We start from the raw sequence: 22,129 nt of genomic DNA on the forward strand, positions 1-22,129 counted from the left end.
GACACCTGGAAAACAATCTACAATCCAATCCTCTCTGCATTTATGCAGGAGCATATCCTAGTGTACTCAGTGAGGGTTACTCCTTAGTAAGAACTATAATGAACACAGCTCAAATTATTTCAAATGTATATAATGTCTTCCAACTTCATATTAGGGGCAGACAAATCACTTTTTAAATAATGTGTACATTGATATTTTTATTAATGCTAGTCTTGAATCCAATACTGGGAGAAAGGCAGGATATAAATAAATAAATCTACTATGTTGGTTCCAAAATGGATGTTGGTGTATTTCTCCTTCATCTCTACATTATGTATCACTATTCTGGCTCAAATTGATATTTAATGAAAAATTGTGTGTGTGTGTGTGTGTGTGTGTGTGTCAGGAGCAAGTTGACAAACTGCAAGTCGCTTCTGGTGTGAGAGAATTGGCCATCTTCAAGGACATTGCCCAGGATGCCTTGATGTTTTACCATCCTGTGGGAGGCTTCTCTGAGAAGCTAGAGCTGACAGACAGGAGCTCACCCCACTACTCGGATTTGAATCACCAACCTTTCAGTCAGCAGTCCTGCTGGCACAAGCGTTTAACCCATTGTGCCACCAGGGGCCCCAATGAAAGATATGGGATGGCTGATGAAAGTTTTGATATCTGAATTTTGACTGGCAGGTTACTGTTTTGTCCAAATATTCCTCTTCTGAAAAAGAAAAATCCTTACAATGTCCTCAACCCCCAACAGGAATATTTGTTATAAAAAATGGCCTGCAAATAGTATTTGAGCTCTATTTATAAAGTTTGACCATGACTGGTGTTGCATTATGTGGCAGTCTACCTTTTTACTGGATGACCGAGGGCTTGTACAAGGGCTGGACATATCACTGCTGGGCGCACTATAGTAAGACATCCGGTTGTAGCTCCGATCTACAATCTGGAGAGAATGACCAGAAGCCATAGATAAAAAGAATGATTGGATGGGAAAATGAGTCAGTTGAAGCAGGAAAGGAAGAGAGAAAGTAGTAACCTGGAGAACAAGGCCTTCGTCTCATTGATTTAAGCTGGACTTGCTTCTAAGTAAATCGTTTAGGATTTAGGTATTAGAACTCAACAATTTCAAAAAAGAAAAAGACAAAAAGAAAGACAAAAGGCAAGCTTCTGGGGAATTATATGAAGTGTGCATTGGAAAGTGTTAGATTCTCTTTAAACATTATAAATACTTGACTGCCCTCCTGTGGCCCGATTTATTACTGTATTTCTAATATTTACACTCTGCATTGCAACAAATTTCATGAAATTCAGAATCAGATGCATTTATTACACTATGTAACAAAATGTGAATTTTTTTCTGTTCCTTTTTTGAAAGTGTTTTCTCCTGTTTAATTGTGTGGTACCTACTTTGTAGTTGTTACTCTCTAGAAACTTTGTTTTTGTAGCTGCCACAAACTACAGTATAGACTTGATTATCCGACTTCCACTTATTCCACTTCCATATTACCTTACGCTGACACCGTTGCCGCCCTCCATCGCTCACCTGTCCTCAGTCCTCCCTACCCCACTTGTTCTGGCAGCAAAGGCGGCGGTGGCAGTGCTGCTGCCCTTGCTGCCCTCTCTTGCTCACTCCCTTGCCCTTTCCTCTGTCGCTCGCTTACTCACCAGGCCGAGTCCTGGTTCTGCCACTGGGAAACGTCCCGGTGAGTGAGCAAGTAAGGAAGGTGAGTAAGTGAGCGAGGGCGGCAAGGGCAGCAACGGTGGCAGAAGCAGGAGCTTGGCCACCTCTTACAGAAGAGCCTTGGTTATCCAACATTTTCACTTGTCCGACACTCTGCCATCCCGTTTATGTTGGATAACTGAGACTCTACTGCAGGGGTCCCCAAACTTTTTAAACAGAGGGCCAGGTCACAGTCCCTCAAACTGTTGGAGGGCCGGATTATAATTTGAAAGAAAAAATGAATGAATTCCTATGCACACTGCACATATCTTATTTGTAGTGCAAAAACACTTAAAACAATACAATAATTAAAATGAAGAACAATTTCAACAAATATAAAATTATTAGTATTTCAATGGGAAGTGTGGGCCTACTTTTGGCTGATGAGATAGGACTGTTGTTATTGTTGTGTGCTTTCAAGTCATTTCAGACTTAGGTTGACCCTGAGCGAGGGCCGGGTAAATGACCTTGGGGGGCCGCATCTGGCCCCCGGGCCTTAGTTTGAGGACCCCTGCTCTACTGTATGTTGAATGGGCTGAGACTCTATATTTATTGAAAAACTATAGGAAATGCAGGATGCCCTGCAAAAACAAAATTTTTGTAGTTTAACAAACTTTTTCCATGTTTTTAATGATAGAACCAATTAGGAAATGACATTTATAACCCAGGAACAAAAATCATGTTGCATAGTGTTAATTACTATAAGAGTTGGCATGGTGCAGTGGTTTCAGCATTGTATGACAGCTTTGGAGATATTAACAGAATTATTGACAGGAGTGGTTTCTTTGTCATACGGAGCCTCGGAGTTTCATAAAAGAACAGCTCATTGATTTACCAAATAATTGTAAACTTTAGGAACATAATGATTCTTATAGAATCATTAAATAATGCATGTGATGTGCTTGCTTTATGAGGCAACGCTGGCTGTCTAGAAGTGCAGGACTTTATTGTCTCCTCTTACCCTTGAGGACATGATGTTATGAACTTCTTCATCAGTAGCAGTCTGCATCCCTGCAATATCAGGATTGCTGCAGCTGGTCGCCCGGCTCTGAAGGAGTCGAGAGCCCACAGAAACAGCTGTGGTTCGGCCATATGTGTAATAACGAGACTCAGGTAGACTTGCACCTCCTGATGTACCTGCCAAGAGGGAAAACATTCTTGGAACTTAGTAAAGAGCCATAGAATTTGACTACAAATGAGTAAGAACTGCATCGATGATATCTCCTCAAAACACACCAACAGAACATTCACGCAACAGTTACTGTTTAGAAATGACCAATACCTAGTTTGAGAACCTCCCTTTGAATTTCAGGAAGACGGAACACATAGTAGACATAAGACGCTAGGAGACAGTTTCTTCCATGCTGGTCCTTGCTCAGATCTTTACTGTTGTGAAGGCTGTTCACTGTGGCAACAACAGATTCAAAGGCAAATTGGGAGAAGTTGGCTAGAAATAAAAAGGGACATTGTCAGTTTCTTCTGCTATTCATTGTCATAAATGGGTAGAATTATTTAAAGACTCATACTGGGCATTCTCTCTCTTTAATCTCATCTGTAGGTATTTGGACAGTTGCACAGTTGGGTGTCCATGTGCTGATTTAATCTGAGACTATACTCTAGTTAAACCTGGTAATGAAATAGACAGTTTGCCAGGTAAATCCATACAAGGCTTACTTAAACTCTCTTCTTTATTTTTAAGCAGTGTTTATAGAGATAGAGCTACTATTGTGATTCATCTTCCGTCAGGTGACAACACAGTAGTGGGTTCTGACCCATAAACTGAAGACCCATGTCTTAATTGGGTGAGATTGGTCTCACCTGGCTGAGTCCATAGATAATACTGGCATTTTTCTTCTAAATCAGACATAGCTTGAGAAATGAACTTAATTCTACACTGAGATAAACTTATTTTCAGTATCTCTAGCATAATGCTTTTCACTTCTGTTTAGGAAATGGTGAAAGAATTATCTGTTTAAATAGAACAAGATGGCAGTAGAGGAATACAGAATGAAGACATTCGGAAGGCGATGTGACAAAATCACTAACAAATGCACAATCCATTATGTTCAGGGCAGCCAACATCATTAACTTTACAGTTATGCTAGAAACCAATCTTATACAGTCCTCTTTTATAAATTCCATAGGCAAATTAAGAACTTTCATCCCTTTTCAATGTTGCTTGATCATCCAGCAAAGTGTTGGTTTATTATCCAAAAGCGAACTCCAATTAACACAATTTCTTCACCAGCACACATTGTATTAATTGTTCCATATTTTCAGAAGCCTTTAATGGAGCTCTATTTCTATTTGATTTATTTTTTAACTCAATATTTATTTATTTACCCTGCCTTTCTCATCCCGGAGGGGACTCAAGGTAGCTTTACATAAGGCAACGATTTGTTGCCTTAAAACACAATGTAAACTTAAATAAATATTAAGATAGAATTCAAAAGTAAATTAAAAACAATTAAAACATTTAAAAACAATAAAAAAATGTAATCCATGAGCGTAATCCAGGCTGTTCCAATGGTCATTGCACATTGTTCTTAGTCTATCTATTGCTCAAGTTCTCTAAAGGCTTGGTCACAAAGCCACGTTTTCACTCCCTTGTGGAAGGTCAGGAGAGAGGGGGTTGATCTAATATCCCTGGGGAGGGAATTCCACAGCTGAGGGGCCACCACTGAGAAGGACCTTCTCTGCCAATGCACCTGCCCAGATGATCTTAAACTCTGCGGAGTTTAAGGCTTCAATACCATAGTAGTGTATTTATCTGTGTTTCAGCATGATATGTTTTTTGCATGTTTTTATCCATACCCATTTCTATTTGATTTTATTTTTACCTTTTTTTATCATGTATACAACACTAGGGCTCTCTGTCCTTGGGGAAAGACAGGATACAAATAAATATTATATGTATCTATCAGCAAGTTTGATGGGTTTTGCGATCAACAGAACAGTGTAGTAAACAGTTACCTGTCTGTCCAGCTATAACCATGGGTTGGACAGATAGTTGGAACAGCTTATCTAATACCAGGTGCAGAAACAACACAAGAGGCTCAAGTCTGGAAGAATTCAAGCAGATAATACTGAGTTTCAACTCATGTTCAAGAGTAGCTTCTGTGATCTTCTCATTCAACACTCTGATGGGAAAGGCAACTTGGTTCTCCAGTGCATGGCACAGAGTGAAGAACTTCTCCAAGTGATTGTCCTATAAAAAGAAGAGTAAAAAGGAAAAAGGAGACAACAAACTTTTCAGACCAAAATGCCACCTTCTCTCCACCCTCTTGTTCCTCTTCTCCTGCAACAGGTTCCTTTTTTGCCATTATAACTACAAACCTACTGTCATATATACTGTATATCTAAACTGCATATTACAGACACAAGCAACTATTCAATGTGTTGTTGAAAGCTTTCATGGCTGGAATCACTGAGTTGCTGTGAGTTTTCCGGGCCATGTTCCAAAGGCATCCTCTCCTGACCTTTCTCCTACACCTATGGTAGGCATCCTCAGAGGTTGTGAGGTCTGTTGGAAACTAGGCAAGTGAGGTTTATATGTTTGTGGAATGTCCAGGGTAGAAGAAAGAATTCTTGTCTGCTTGAGGCAAGTGTGAATGTTGCAATTGGCCATTTTGATTAGCATTGAATGGCCTTGCAGTTTCAAAGCCTGTCTGTTTCCTGCCTGGGGAATCCTTTGTTGGGAGGTGTTAGCTGGCCCTGATTGTTTCCTGTCTGGAATTCCCCTGTTTTTAAGTGTTGCTCTTAATTTACTGTCCTGATTTTAGAGTATTTTAATACTGGTAGCCAGATTTTGTTCATTTTCATTGTTTCCTCCTTTTTGTTGAAATTGTCTACATGATTGTGGATTTCAATGGCTTCTCTGTGTAGTCTGACATGGCAGTTGTTAAAGTGGTCCAGCATTTCTGTGTTCTCCAATAATACGCTGTGTCCAGGTTGGTTCATCAAGTGCTCTGCGATGGCTGACTTCTCTGGTTGAATTAGTCCTTGTTTCGTGTTTGAGCAATGCTGCTTTTGGTGGTCTCAAGGTAGATTTGTCCACAGCTGTATGGTATAGGGAATGTCCATGGTACACCCTGGACATTCCACAGATATATAAACCTCACTTGCCTAGTATCTAACAGGCCTCAAAACCTTTGAGGATGTCTGCCATAGATGTGGGCAAAACATCAGGAGAGAATGCCTCTGGAACATGGCCATACAGCCCGGAAACAGCAACCCAACAAGTAACTATTGTTGAAACATTAAACACTCAGGTAATTCATGACATATAAAATTAACATTGAGAAAGTAGAAATTTGTTTTCTATCTAAATACAAAACAAAAAGTATTACTGTAATTTCAGTTAACTTAAGTAATATATTCCTCTGTGAAGCTGACACATTGTCCACATTATAAATTACATTATACATATAACTCTGTCTTCATTATGAGCTGAAACCAAAAATTTGGGATTTTTAGGCATCCAGCTAAGTGCATATAAAAGAAAAACTTTTGACTCCCAGAGAGAAGACATCCCTTATAATAAAGTACATATTCCTTATAGGAGACATGTTTTCCATCTATTATAATAAGACATTCCCAGCAACCTTACTAAGTGCAAAATCTTGTAGAGAAATAAGTTATAACATAAGCTTTCGTAGGCTTAGTCGATTTTTCAAATGCACCATAGTTGCAAACAGTAATATTTCAAGTGTCATTTCCACTAATCTCAGCTGGTATAAAAAGATTAACAGGACGTCAAGTCTATAGAAGAGGGATGTTTGCATTGAAGTAGGTGCCAGGTTTATGTGGAAATGAGAGGTTGCTTGCCTGTAACCGTAGTTTCCCTAGTGATGTGCTGTGAATTCGCACTAATGGTACTTCTGCGCATGCGCAGCATCGCTCTGGAATCTTCAGTTAAAAATTCAAAAGAATCGGCGGTTGGCCCCGCGCACACTCCCCAGTACATTATAAATAGACCGCGGCTGGTCAACCGCCTCCAGATCTCTTCATCCGCGCTTATAGCAGTAGCTCGGAATTCTTCTTTGTCTAGTATTCCTACTTCATTGCTAAGATGGCAAATACCAAGGGATTTAAACGTTGCTCTGCATGCCAGGGCAACTTCCCGGATAACGATGCACATTCTCTGTGCATTGCTTGCCTGGGTGGAGGACACTTAACTCAAACATGTTCAATTTGCCAGTCCTTCACTCCGAAAACAAGAAAAAATAGAGAGATTAGGTGCCAGGTTTATGTGGAAGTTTGCATCTTCTCCCCAGTCCATGTCATTGGCATTTCTACAGAGATGTCTGTACTGGGAATTATGATACTGTTTCTCCCCAAGGAGCTTCTTTGACACCCCTGTTTGGAGCACAATGGAACTCTATATTATAGTCTTCTTTTTCAAACTGCAACTTAAATCCTTGCGATGCAATTGCTTTTAAAATACTCTGAGAGAGAGATCACAGAACTACACATATAAAGAAAATATACTGTGTTTCTGGTTGAGTTTCTTGAGATTGAAATATGAAACTTACATGAATTCTAAACAGAGTTCTTGGTAACTTAAGATATTTGTTCCAATTGTGAAGCAGGAAGTAAGGAGTTCCAGCTGAGTCTGGCCTGGTTGGGATCAGAATGCCAGGTTTCAAATACAAATGAAATCTCTTACCTGTGTATGAACAGACGATATTGCTTGTACTTCAACATTGAACACTCCTTTGTGTCCTTCAACCCATTTAATTGGTGGAGACTGTGGAGGAACTTTCTGCATTGAAGAGACAAGTCAATCAGATGGTATAGAGACAAAATTGATTAATAGCTCACTCATAATACATTTATCGCAAGTTGAGAACAATTGTAGTACATTGTATTAAATTAATGTGTTCAAAACCTCCTTTGTTTTGAGGAAAAACTCTTTGAGGATTTTAAAAGAAGTTATTTGTGCTAAAATGCCTTTTCATGTGCAAAAAGAATGCTTTTTGCACATGAAAAGGATTTTGGCACAATTTTTATACAAAGAATTTCCAAAATATAAAAAGTTGTAGAATTTGAGCATTTTAAACAAGTGTCTTGGATACATCAGAATGGTCCTTCTCACTGAGGACAAGGAAATTCGCAAGTACTCTTTATCTAAATGAAGGATGAAGACTGGGCCAAAGGAAGTCAACCCTATCTCTTTAATTTGTTCAACTGTTTCTTTTACTGGCTTGGCCCCATTACCTCTGCTGAGTGCATTGAATAGTTGGCAGGCAGTTTATCCAAGGCAACAGGGAGGCAATAATGACCTGTCTGGAGACGATCATTTAACAGAATTGGCAGCCACTGAAACAAATGAAAGGGAAAACAGAGTGTTATATCATTACTGCACCTGAGGCTAGATATTGATCTAACATAATTATATCCCAAGTAAAAGAAAATTAGAGCATGTGTTCCTCCTCACAATGCTTACTATAAAAAGCTTTATAGTTGAATTCCTTTGATAGCTACTTTGTAGTTGTGTAGCCAGACAAACTTGCTGCTTGTAAGAACAATTAATTCTGAAACCAAATATGTGTGTGTGTGTATCAAAGCTTTTTGAGAGTTCAGCCCAATGTATATACATTGCTGGAAATAGTGATTTTCTCAAGCCTCCACTAGTTATTTGTTATGTATGTAATTGCTTACTGTATTGTATGTGCATATTGTTTTGCTATTTTACCTAACCTCTTTGTTGTGGGAGGGGCTGCAGACCATGCGACCAGAACTAGACATGTTCAGGACTCAGACTCCATTTTAGTTGGCAGAACCCATAGAGAGAGTAGAAGCCATCTGTATGCTTTTAGAAGTCAGTGTGTGTTTGCTTTCAGAAGCCTGCAGGAACGGTATGCTAGAGACTCATTAGACTCTCAAAACAGAGAGATGCTTTGGATTATGGACTTTTGATTCTAAGGAAGATGCCCTGTGCTACCTACACAGAGAAACTACTTAAAATCCTATTGTAACTGGATTCATAAACAAAGTGCCTGTATGCTGTATACATGAAGTTTTGTGAATAAACCAACTCGCTTACTTTTAAAGAAGACTGTTTATTTTGTCTCCTAAGAGCATGATTTAAAAGTAAATATATTTTAAGGAAAAGTAGATATTTTTTGAGCAGTTAAAGGGACACTTCTGAAACTCTGCTGAACATATATGTGTTTGTGTTTGTGAGTGTGTACACTGGCATATATTTTTCCCTAGCATTTCAAAGTCATACCTGGGTACATCAGTTTAACAGCTGAGAGACCTAGTCGCCTTGCATGAATGCTGGTGAATGCCATTTTACCAAAAATGTTGTGACTTCTAACAAGGTTGTGCCTTTCCTGTGACTAGTGGTTTCTCCGAAAGGTTATGAATCCCATTTCCCAAATGGTTATGGAGATTTACATTTTACAAAAGTCAGAGAGCCAGTGTAGTGCAATGGCCCAAGTATCAAACTTGCAGGATTTGATTCCTCACTTGGCCATGGAAACCCATTGGGTGACTTTTGGTGAGTCAGAAAATTCTGTAATAGGGTTGCTTTAGAGTTAATGTAAATAAAAATGATTTGAAGGCACAGCCCAGCAACATAGACTGTGAGTTTTACATTCTTACTACAAAAACTTAGTTGTCATTGGACAGGTCCATTCCCAGTTTGTGACATGAGACATACATAGGATACATTTATGAGAATTGTGTCAGACACATATGTCATGCATCAATGTCAAATCTATATGTTGTGTGCTTGCATCATTTGCACCACTCTCAATTTGTCTATCTCATACCTATAAGCATGTAAGGAGTAACTTGCCAAAATCTGTGTTATAGTAATAAAATCTCATGCTTTACAGACATATGAGACTGTTCCAGTCTTTTGAAATCTATGCATAAGAAGTTGGAAGAGTTTTGTGTTTGGCTGTTGCATGTTTTCAAGGAGAACATTGCTGTAATGAAATTCAGGAGGTAGAGATGACTATACAGAAGATGTAGCCTATTTCTTTTCGCCAGAAGCCACAGACACGAACCAGACATTACTTACTGAATATCCCAGGAGAGTCTCTACACATCCTCCTTGTTTGGCCTGACAACTGATGTGGCAAAATGTGAAGAGCAGGTGGTGTTTTTCTGTCAGTCTAGCAGGAAGCTTAATTTTTACTTCTTCATAGAAGTCGGGAGACCTGAAGTTTTATTTTTAAATAAAACAAGCATTTCTCATCAAGATATCCTTGACAATTGGAAACACTATCTATTCACTCAAAATATAAAATTGAATTGTTTGTAAATATCTTAAACTAAATTTTGACAGTCTTCTTGGATTTGAGCAGACCAGGAGCAAATGAAGATTTATGTAATACACACACCCTTCCAAACCCACACTTCTGTGGCATGGGTTCCTCATGTGATGCCTAACCCACAATTACTCAACAATGGTAATACTACAGTGCTGTTTACCCAACATCATTATAGATAACAGGAAGCGTTTACTGGACCATCCTTGCAGAAATGTTAGATCTGGGGTAATGAGCCTTTTCTAGTATTACTATCAGCACCACAAGCACAATCAATTTTCACTCAGACAGATGCTCTATCCACTGACATAGCCCTTCTCAAGCGAGGGCTAGTCAATGTCCTGTAGCTATAGGTTGAGTTTCCCTTATCCAAACTGATTGCGGCCAGAAGTGTTTTGGATTTGGATTTTTTTCCCCAGATTTTGGAGATTTCTTGAAGATTTCTTCTGAAAGCATGCACAAATTGAACTAACAGAAAGCAAAGCCATCAGCGTCATCATCTCAATCACCCATTTTGGAGTATTTCAGATTTTGGAATTCTGGATAAGAGATGCTCAACCTGTATAAGTCGACTTTCTGTGTTCCTAAAAATGGTAATAAGGTTCTCTAAAGGTTCCTGCCTATGTTGCCCCGTCACAGGCAAACAGTTCTCCACTAAGACTTTTCTAATGGTAACCTGCTTACATATGCCAGAGATATAGGACTAGAACACTCCTAGTGCTCTCTATTCATAATGAAGTCTTTCTTCCTATCCTTAAAGGTGTAAGGACAAGAAACATTAATCAGCAATACAAATACACACCTTCTTAACCTGTAATCTTCCTTGACTTAGTCTAACTTTTTTTAAAGACAGCATTTCCTAACATTCAATGTTGCACAAACATTCTCATATCCAAGATAATCTTACTTGTTATGATATGTAACAGGTGTGCAAACCTCTTTAACAAATTCTGGACCTGAGGATTTTCCAAAGATGATCTGCATAACAAAACAAAATGTCACAAAACAGAAAGGTGATGATTCACAGCTTACAGTTGAGAAATTATACCACATTAGCATTAACTACACATCTGAAGTACTAGAACTATTGGTTTCATTTGCTGTCAATATCAAATTATTAGATCTATTAAATTAGAATGTAAACATTAAATTGGCACATTAGGGGTCTATTTAATGAACGGCACCGGAGCATCTACATTTTAAGATTATATTGAGCTCATCAAAGGGCAGAATGGAAAATTGCCTTGTAAGTCTGGAAGGCTTCTGGAAGAACTGAATTAAGGCCAGAAAAAATTGGAAGGCTCCAGTAGAAGGAAATGAAGTTCATTTCAAATAGGAGACAGAAAAAAGATTTTCATGCTTCTATACAAAAAAATGCATTCAAATATACATGGACTCTCATACCGGCATTGCACAAGAAGGATCTTCTCCACACATAAACTGAATCTTAATAGTAATATTTCTTCCTGAAGCCAGTCGGTTTGCAAAATTTAGCCGTTGCGGATACACATAAAGAAGATTTCTAAGGGGAATATTAAACAGGAAAACCACACATGATAAAAGTATTATAATATTAATGCATTTGTTTTGACGTAAGCAATTTAAATTTTTGTATTTATTTTAAATAAATAAAAACAGACAATTACAGAAAGACTGGTGCAAACTTAAGAAGTGTCCTGTCTGTATATAAAAACAATGTTACAAGCATTTCAGAAGAAACACTACTTTCTTAGCTAGTTGATTCTTAGAGTTCAAAAAGTAACTTCTCCAGACTTGGATATATTTACAGAATCACTGGTTGAAGTTATGCCTTCCACTAGTTCACTGTGGTCAAGAGGAGCACTATGACACAGAGTGACATGTACATTGAGGTCTCTGTTACTCAAGCTTATGACAATATATGGATTCAGGCAACAGTATTAAGCATTTTTATTCAGAGTGATTAACCTACTAAAATTAAATAACTACTTCCAATAAAATCTGTAAGGAGCTACATCTTTGCTAGTCCACTGTATGTAAGACTCTTATTTTTTGAGAAATGACAATGGGTACAATCTCCTTGAAATGCATGCACACTTCATGTATTTACAAAAAGAGCTGAATAACAGCTTTGGAATGTTCTGCATGTTTCCCAAAACTCAGAAGGAGCTTTACCATATTCTGAGTTTTGGGAAACATTCCTGCATTATGCATTTATGCATTTTAGTGGGTCAATAATGGTAAAGAAGATGCTGAAATCTTGGGAGGTGCAAGAGATATGTTGACCACTTTCTCTTACTCATATAATTACTGTGATCTGAAACTAGTGGTTGTTTCTGAACCGTTGCCAAAGACAAGCCCAAGTTAGGATATTTACTGTAAACCAATCTAGAAATATTAAATACATGTGGTTTGGGATCTAGTAAGAAACTTTTTCTCCTACCTATACACAGTGTGAGGTTCATAGACTTCTCGTACTGGGAACTCCAGGATCTCTCTATGAGGACGGCTGCGGTTCTCTGGGAAGGGCTTCACCGGTAATAATTCTGGACTGAGACTACAAGTGAGAGCTTCTGAAGCAGGGGAGATCTCCAGTTTAAGCAATCCTTTGAAAAAAAGAGAATTCAGAATGCAACATTTTAAAAAAGGACAGATGAAAAACTTTTTCCATGAATATGAGTGGGTGGGTGTTAAGTGGGGGGGGGTGTTACTTTATTTCTTTGTTCTACACTTAGTGTGTTCCAAACTATTTTTTAAATGAAGTATGGTTTATTATGTGACATTGTGCCAGACTTCCCCCCAGCAGTCTTTGCAAGCATAGCTGATATGAGAAATGGTGAAATTGCAGCTCAAGAACATCTGGAGAGCCGTATCTTGCTAACCAACTGTTGCCTATCATTGTAAGAGTTGCTTCCTTATCCCAGATCATCTTATTCATTCTCCCTCAGTTGTCACCTTTGCTAGTCCTCTCCTCCAAACTGGGTGTGTGGGACCCACCCTGATGCAGAAGGATTTATGTTTGGATCAGTTCGATCTGAATAAGCAAAGTGTGTGATATAAAAATGAGCAGTATGTCACAGTGGTTTGAGTTTGGGCTATAAGTCTGAAGACTAGGATTCAATTCCCTATTTGACTATGAAAAGCCACTGGATGACACTCTCAGCTACAGAAAACCCTGTGATAGCTTGGCCTTAGAGTCATCATAAGTCAGAGACGAATTGAAGGCACAGAACAACAACAAATGTCTCTATATGTAAACAAAAACTTTATTTATTTATTATATTTTTATCCCGCCCTTCTCAAGCCCGAAGGTGACTCAAGGCGGTTTACAGATTGGCAGACATTTGATGCCATAACAATCCACAATATACAGTTAAAACATATACAACATTATAAAACAATATAAAAACCATTAAAAATATAGTAACCAATGTCGTCCTTTATAACCTTATCCATTTTGATAAATTTGGGGTTCCCAGCTGAAGCACTGTACTCAAAACTGCAAATATGACCTAATGCAATTAAATAGCACAACATACAGTCCTGGAATACCATAAAGTTGTGTTCCTAGAGAGAGCATTTCCCTCCATGTGTAGGTAAGTGAAATCGTGGATATGGGATCTGTGATTCATGGGGGTCCTGGAACCCAAACCCATGTTGAGGCTCACTCCATACCTGATATAGACTTCACTCTTCTCTGCAAAGATGATGACCTCTTGGAATCGGCTAGAAACTTGAATAAGTCTTCATCACTTAGTTTATCTCCTTCCTGTGAAGACCAAGATATTTGATAATGTTCTATTGAAAGTATTTTTATATTTCTTTTTGCCTTTTAGTTACAAAAGAACTATACAAAAGATTTGAAATAATCTGAGGATGTGTAAACAAGAGTCATAATATTCAGTATTCTTGTATACTTATAAGCTAAGTCAGAGCAACTTGGTTTATGCTTTTGTGAGCATGGAATCCACTATATCAGGGGAACATGCATTCTCTACTTCTCATTTCAGCTCCTGAAGCAACTGAAAACAATGCCCCCGGATGATTTGAAAACTGGCACTACCTGGTAGAATCCTCCACTTTGTTAGAGTGTGGAGCAGAACAAATAATTCCACATCTGTATGCTTGCGCACAATGCCCTGCCTCATGCACAGAGGAAGGACTGTTTAAAGCAGGGGTCCCCAAACTACGGCCCGCGGGCCACATGCGGCCCGCCAAGGGCCTTTATCCGGCCCGCACGGCCTGTCCTGGCCTATCCAAAGCCCCTCGCCGCGCGGCCCGTCCAAAGCCCCTCGCCGCCGTCAATGGCGTCTGCTCTGCTGCGCTTCTCCCTCCACACAGGATGGAGAAGCCTGTGGAGGGAAAAGCGCTCTCTGCTCTCCCGCGGAGAACAGAGAGAGAAGCAGAGCGGACGCCATTCCTCTGTAACAGAAAATCCCTGGTGGCGAGGAAGGCGTCCCGAAAATGGTGGAGGCGGAGCCGGGTGGGCGTGGCCAGGCTTCTGGGCCGGGGAAGCCAGCATCGCTTGGCCACGCCCACCCGGCGCCACCTATACCATTCTCGCCACCAGGGATCTTCTGTGGTAGAGCAATGGCGTCCGCTCTGCTTCGCTCTCTGTTCTCCGTGGGAGAGCAGAGAGCGCTTCTCCCTCCACAGGCTTCTCCATCCCATGTGGAAGGAGAAGCCTGTGAAGGGAGAAGCGCAGCAGAGCGGACGCCATTCCTCTGTAAGAGACAATCCCTGGTGGCAAGGAAGGTGTCCACAAATGGTGGAGGCGGCGCCGGGTGGGCGTGGTCAAGCGATGTGGCCATGCCCACCCAGCGCCGCCTCCACCATTTGCGGACGCCTTCCTTGCCACCAGGGATCGTCTCTTACAGAGGAATGGTGTCCGCTCTGCTGCGCTCTCTGTTCTCCGTGGGAGAGCAGAGAGCGCTTCTCCCTCCACAGGCTTCTCCCTCCTGCGCTGCTCTGGAAAGGTTTGGCCCAATTCTATCGTTGATGAGGTTCAGAATGCTCTTTGATTGTAGGTGAACTACAAATCCCAGCAACTACAACTCCCAAATGTCAAGATTCTATTTCCCCCATACTCCACAAGTCTTCCCATTTGGGCATATTGAATATCAGTGCCAAGTTTGGTCCAGATCTATAATTGAGTCCACAGTGATTGATGGAGGCAGGTGAACTACAACTCCAAAACCAAAGAACACTGCTCACCAAACCCTTCCACTATTTTTCAGTTGGTCATGGGAGAAATGTGTGCCAAGTTCGGTTCAATTCCATCGTTGGTGGGGTTCAGAATGCTCTTTTATTGTAGGTGAACTATAAATCCCAGCAACTACAACTCCCAAATGACAAAATCATTTTTTGTGTGAAGGACATACATTGGGTTATTAGGTGTCTTGTGTCTAAAATTGGTGTCAATTCGTCCAGTGGTTTTTGAGTTCTGTTAATCCCACAAACGAACATTACATTTTTATTTATATAGAAGTGTGGGTCTTTGTTTTTTGATTGGGGGGGGGGGCTGCACTGCAAATAATATATGTGCAGAGTGCATAGGAATTCATTCATGTTTTTTTCAAATTATAATCCGGCCCCCCAATAGTTTGCGGGACTGCGACCCGGCCCTCTGTTCAAAAAGTTTGCGGACCCCTGGTTTAAAGCAACAGACAATGTGGTTGCTATTGCCCATTTTTGATCTAAAATTATTTAGTTGATTGTGCTCCCTTTATTTTATCAGTTTTATACTTATTTGTTTATTTATGTAATGTTTTGACAATAAATAAATAAATAAATAAATAAGAAAACTCTTTGAACTCTCTGCTGCAAAGGGTTATGGGTGAGAGAAGGAGATGCCAAATAACCAAACAAGTCTACAAGCATTACATGAGATTTTTTAAAATGGTATAGAATACAATTAAATACATGGAACACAATTTTTTGCTTTAAAATCCACAGATTATGCAAATTACTTCAGACACTAACAACTACCACTATATTTTTAGATTTTAAATTGTATTTCATTTGGTTTTACTTTAAGCCGCTTTGAGGCTTTTTTGTAGGAAGAGAAACCAAAGTATAAATCAATATAGTAATAATCATATTACCAAATGATATTATTTCAATACTAGCCTGAAATGAGAACATGATAATAATAACTGGGAATGGAAAAGTCATGATAAGATTTCTTAACATTTTTCTTTTATTTTTGACAATTATCAATCAAGTTACTGTCTAAGCATTTTCTCATGGAATTGTCCTTCTGCTATACATTACTTATTTAAGGTCGGGGGCAGAGGGAAAATAATCGTTTGATACTTTCTGGGATCATTTCTGTCCTTTTAGAGGAGGGGAGGCACTACTCTTGATCCCACCTCCATCTCAAGTGTGGTTGGTGGGGACAAGAGTAGAGGCCTTCTTGGTGGTGGCTCCCCGGCTTTGGAATGCCCTCCCTAAAGAGATTAGGGTAGACCCCACTTTCCAAGCTTTCCAGAAACATCTGAAAACATGGCTTTTTAAACAAGCTTTTGGCCATGTTTAGGGATTATGGCCTTAGCCACAATATTCAAGGATGAAGTGAGTGATTACTTCTGTACTTTATAGGGACTTATATTGTACACAGGCACTATTTTTGTAGCTCGCTGGGTTTTATAGTAACCTTCAAAACTGATAGGGGCTTTATTGCTGTTTTTAATATAATTGGGTCAGTTTTATTGTTATTAATTTTACCTTGCTGTGTGTTGTTGTATTTGTACTTTGTAGAACTTTTGAGTGCTTTCTGTGAGCTGCCCCGAGTCGAGATGGTTGAGGGATACAAATAAAGTTCATTATTATTATTATTATTATTATTATTATTATTATTATTATTACTTCTAATCAACCAGAGGGCAGGAAAGTATGATTTTTTTCCTTTTGGCAAAAAACTAAAATCCTACTCACACCAGTTAATGATAATTTATTGTACCTGCTTAAAAAATGTGTTGACTGTCAGAGTTGTAGGTTTGAAGTATGTCATGCTAGAAACATCCTCTGTGCCAAGACTTCTTTCAGATAATCTCCTGGTCTGCATTGTCATCATTTTTCTGTCCCCAGTAGACCCTTTGCCTACAGAATATAAAAATTCAAGTAAATTTTATTTTGGTTCCATTTAAAATGAAGCACAAGTATTCCTAGTTTATGCATTTTGAGCAGAGTACTGAAAAGTTACTCTTTTTAATTAGAATCCCAGATTCTCCCAGCCAGTGACACCTTCCCAAACTTCAGTTTATGCATAGTTCATTGAAATCCTCAAGTTATATAACTATGGTGGGATGATAATTTGTAGAGGGTACAAATTACTTTAAAACTTGGAAGCCAAAACAAAGTCACTTTCTCAACTGCACTATTATTAAAATGCCTGCTTCTATTAACGAATGTATATACACAAATATCTACATGACAATAAAGAAACATACCATTTAAAACCTCTAGCTCTGCTATATCTCTTTCAAGTGTTGAAATACTGAAGAAACTTGCTAAACTTATTGGAACCCAAGCAAAAGGCATGCGATATGTCCCCAAACGATGACAAAAAGACTCTGCTTGTGTTTTTAATTTTTCAACCTTTTCTTTGGTCTGGAAAGTAAGCAATAAAAGGGGTTAAGTAAGAATAGGAAACAACACGAATATAAATAAATAAAGACATGAATAGAATGAAAGGTAATTTCAATACATACATTTAGTCAAAAGATGCCCCCCTGGATCTAATAGTACATACTCAAAAGTAAGTATGCAAATTCTTTTTGGTCTGAGCTTCTTGATACAAATTTTGTCGTATTTTAAAACCCATGTTATCTTACACTTACCTTTCCACCATCACTTTCTTTTAGAACCATGTAGGGTTCTGCACATTCTCCAATTTCTCCTTGCTGAAGGACTTTTTCAATCTACCGCCACAAAAGAAAGGAACCAAGTAAAAGAAAATAACAGTAAAGGATTTGACTGGGACTTCTATTTCATTATACAATCAACTATTACAAAACCAATATAAATATACAAAGCCACAGATATGAGCTTTGCACCCTGATTTAAGGATGTGCGGACACAGCCCTGAACTCAAGAGAAAGGAAGTTGAAAACCAATGTTTTTAGATCACAGCTCCCATGCATGCAGCCTTGTTTTGAACATGGGAACTTTACTAAATGGCAGATGCCACAACTGTGTACTCATGGCAGTACCACAAAATTACAAAAACATGAGTACAAGCAGCCCCTGAATTATAAACATCCAACTTACGAACAACTCATAGTTAAGAATGGGGATGAGACAAAAGGAAGTGAGAGAAATTTGCCCCTCAGAAGGGAAATTCACTCCTGAAAGAGTTATCATGGGGAAAAGGTCTTCACTGAAGCTTTATCACCAAACCTTGTTTCCATAAGCCACATTTTTCAAAGACCACAAGGGTGTGAACCTTTATCTATGCTATCCAAAACTTATACATGCATATATATATATATATATATATATATATATATATATATATATAGTTGGAGTTACACTTAAACAATGTACCTGTTCTAACTTACAAACACATTCAACTTAACAACAAACTTACGGAACCTATTTTTTTCATAACTTGGGGGTCTGAAATCCAAAAGCAATCTCACAAGTCCAAAACCAAAGTGGGAAAAATAACATTACAGACCTGTTAATGTCGCATATATGAACAAGAAGCTATTACCAAACAGTACAATTACAGACAACAGAAGCAACAGAAGCAGAAACTCCAGGGATCAGAGAAGGGAAGGGGGAAAGGACCTTTCTTCTTTCTTTCCTCCCCAACTTCACATCACTTGGTCACTCTGGCGATCATCACTACAGGCGCCAAATGGCAATCACAATTATTTTCTGGTTGTTGCTGAAAAGCTCAGAACGGTGGCAAGGTCAGGGCAGAACTGAACTGACTCTGGTGCCACTGGGCCATACAGATGGCATCCAGGTCAAGAGCGTACAGTGTGGACACCTGCCAGGCAGTCCAGGTTAACACACAAACGTTAGGAAAGTCAAACAGTCCAGGTCAAAGCACATAAGTCAGGAAAAACAGACAGACGAATCAATAGTAAAAATATGCTAGTCAGGACGAAGGTTCTCTAGCTGCTGCTAATGGCGGCAGAGGAAGAGAACTGAGGGCAGTAGCTCCACCCACAGGCTACTTATACCGAGAGGGGAAGGTGGGCGGAGCTTCTGCCAAAAAATGTTTTTTATAAAATGTCTAGAAGGTTCCGAAAGCTGCTCTGCGCAGGCGCAGAGATTACTATATGTGCGTATTCACAGTTGACCACGATGGGAAACTGCCAGTTCCCAAGCCAGCTTGGAGGCCAGCCAAGCCAACCATAGTGAGGCGGATACTGAGTACCCCACTCCATATCAGCATTGCTATTTGTGATACATGTAAATGGCCCCTCATATACTGACATTCTGTTTGTTTAAAACTGCTTATTTCTTGCTACCTTTGCCCTCTCCCTCCAGCCTTGGAACCCTGGACTTTGACCCTGAGGTCTTATTGCTCTTACTGAGCAGAATCCAAGGAATGTCAAAGTACCCCCAATGTGCACCATCTTGATTCTATTCCACTGCCATCATCACCAATTAATTAGGGTGGAAACGTGACTTACCTTAATTACTAGGTAGATATCTGGAGAGGGATATGTTACAGAAAATACTGCAGACCTTGCCAGACTAGAGGAATCAACACATGGTATGTGAGATCGCAAAAACCCTTTGAACTGTTCAGAGTTCAAATCACAATGAAAATTTTCTGAGATCTGAAAAAGAAATGTTAAAAAGACATTTCACATTCCATACAGGAGCTAGCATGCAACATAAAATTACAAATCGACAGTTACACCTGTGATAATTTAAACATGGGCTCATTTTACTGCTTATGTCTGCCTATTAAAGGGCAAATACAGAATTAAATCCAAGTCAGAACTAAGCATACCTTAGCTCACTGAAATCAATGGGTTTAAAGTTGCATATCTTTGTTGGATTTAGGCCATAGAACAGGGTTGTGTATCATGAAGCTGTAATCCATATGCAACTACTAAATGTGTTTTTACAGCCCATGAGTGCTGTCCCAGAATGCCCATATATGCAGAGAATATTTTTTCCACCAAATTTTTATTTTTCTTCTCCTGAAAATTTCTAGGAGTGTCAAAACTCTAATGGAAATAGGACACAGGGAAAAGGTGAATATGATAATAGTCATTTAAAATCTAGGGAATAATAGAATCTGTCATGTCTATTTCTTTTTCTGTAACATTCCTCCCACAGGACAATGCAAGGATTAAAAAAGGGCAGCAAACCTCACAGAAATCAATTTACAGAATCACAGAGGTTCAGAAGTTAACAAAAAATATCCTCCACTCATTCCTCCTTCGGTTCAAAATGTGGCAACATGCTTAATCAGCTTCAAAAATCCATTAGAAATGTACAAGACCAGTACTAATTCTAGGTTGGCTGCTTTGCATTTCACAAACCCTTACTGTTTATCAAAACAGGGCCAAATCATTTGGGTGCTTTATTTTTCATTTATTTGTCTTTATATGATGGTTCCATGAAAGATTTTAAAGTTTCATGATTACCATCTGTCCTAGTGGGTTTTTTAAAAAAAGGAAATGCGTATTATACATTTTAAAAAGCAAGTAATTAAAATGACAGTTGACACTGTAGATCAGGCATGGGCAAACTTCAGCCCTCAAGATTGAACTCCCACAATTTCTAACAATTCCTAACAACCTCAGATCCCATTCTTTTCCCCTCTCAGCTGCTTGTAAATTACATGTAAATGATATTAAGATAATAATAATAATAATAATAATAATAATAATAATAATAATAATAGGTAAAGGTAAAGGTTTTCCCCTGACATGAAGTCCAGTTGTGTCCATCTCTGGGGTTTGGTGCTCATCTCCATTTCTAAGCCAAAGAGCAGGCGTTGTCTGTAGACACCTCCAAGGTCATGTGGCCAGCATGACTGCAAGGAGCACCGTAACCTTTCCGTTGGAGTGGTACCTATTGATCTACTCACATCTGCATGTTTTCGAACTGCTAGGTTGATAGAAGCTGGGGCTAACAGCGCAAGTTCACGCCACTCCCAGGATTCGAACCTGCGACCTTTCAGTCAACAAGTTTAGCAGCTCAGCGGTTTAACCCATTGCACCACTAGGGGCTAATAATACTTTATTTATAGCTCACCCTATCTCCCTGAAGGGACTCAGGGAAGCTTACAACAAAAGAAAACACAGTGGCAAACTTTCAGTGCCGAGGATAACATATAACAAATCATAAACAAACTCAATAAAATTATAAAAGCAACTTAAATAAACAAGAAATAATACAATCCACACAATTTACAACATATTAAATTCTTAAAATCTCTTAAAAATTTAACTAAAATTTGAAAAGTTGAAATGAAACATTTCATTGGTCAATTTCATTGTTAAATCAATGAATCAACAACAGCAGAGTTTTCTCTCCCAACTTTTAGTACATTCAGCTGTACTCTTACCTTCTTCCTTTCTTTTATATCATAGAGGGATAAGCTTGCAAACAATGGCTCAATCTCGATCTCAAATCTGCAAATGAGAATAGGGGGCACTAATTATTAATTAAGCTTGTTTAAGATATGGAAGTATAATAAAATATTACAGAAACATGTAAAGTAGTTGCACTGTCAACATCACTTTATAACCTAGATTTTTGGAGAAGGGATATGATTTGAGATTTCTCAGTACAGGCAGTCCCCAAGTTATGAACAAGATAGGTTCCATAGATTCGTTCTTAAGTTGAATTTGTACATAAGTCGGAACAGGTACATACAAAAAAAATCAAGAAGAAGAAGAAGAAAATTGAACATCTTGTTCTAATATGTTTCACAATTAAAAGGAAACTCACTCAAGGGTGGGAATGAAATACTGCTATTGCTGCCAAAATCTATCAAGAAAAGATCTGGTACAAATCTGGTTATTTAAAAAACCTGAAAACTACAGCAATAAATACCATAACTTCAAAATATTTGTCCCATCTAGAGGAGCCCTTACTTATCTTCTTCAAGCCTGTGCCAGCACATTCTATCAAAGGCCACTCATTCAAAAAAAAATCCAGCCGCATTAATGAAGATGAAATT

General features: G+C 38.9%; 1 protein-coding gene across 2 annotated transcripts in view; it reads right to left on the reverse strand.

The window, feature by feature from the left end:
• The window catches only part of DOCK8 (dedicator of cytokinesis 8), a 115,664-nt gene that overhangs the window by 57,987 nt on the left and 35,548 nt on the right, over positions 1-22,129 (reverse strand). The window contains exons 8-23 of one of the 2 annotated variants that reach the window (XM_060762249.2): positions 21,512-21,578; positions 19,617-19,766; positions 17,808-17,888; positions 17,418-17,577; positions 16,928-17,067; positions 13,642-13,735; positions 12,410-12,572; positions 11,392-11,509; positions 10,895-10,965; positions 9,738-9,876; positions 7,922-8,023; positions 7,371-7,466; positions 4,676-4,910; positions 2,985-3,149; positions 2,664-2,839; positions 830-925 (exon numbers count right to left, since the gene is read on the reverse strand). In XM_060762249.2, coding sequence (XP_060618232.2) covers positions 830-925; positions 2,664-2,839; positions 2,985-3,149; positions 4,676-4,910; positions 7,371-7,466; positions 7,922-8,023; positions 9,738-9,876; positions 10,895-10,965; positions 11,392-11,509; positions 12,410-12,572; positions 13,642-13,735; positions 16,928-17,067; positions 17,418-17,577; positions 17,808-17,888; positions 19,617-19,766; positions 21,512-21,578 — 2,053 coding nt within the window. The remainder of the gene's footprint in view (positions 1-829; positions 926-2,663; positions 2,840-2,984; positions 3,150-4,675; positions 4,911-7,370; positions 7,467-7,921; positions 8,024-9,737; positions 9,877-10,894; positions 10,966-11,391; positions 11,510-12,409; positions 12,573-13,641; positions 13,736-16,927; positions 17,068-17,417; positions 17,578-17,807; positions 17,889-19,616; positions 19,767-21,511; positions 21,579-22,129) is intronic. The other variant, XM_067464423.1, reaches the window with a different exon arrangement.

The sequence above is a fragment of the Anolis sagrei genome, chromosome 2 (assembly GCF_037176765.1).
Source record: "Anolis sagrei isolate rAnoSag1 chromosome 2, rAnoSag1.mat, whole genome shotgun sequence".
Classification (NCBI taxonomy): Eukaryota; Metazoa; Chordata; class Lepidosauria; order Squamata; family Dactyloidae; genus Anolis; species Anolis sagrei.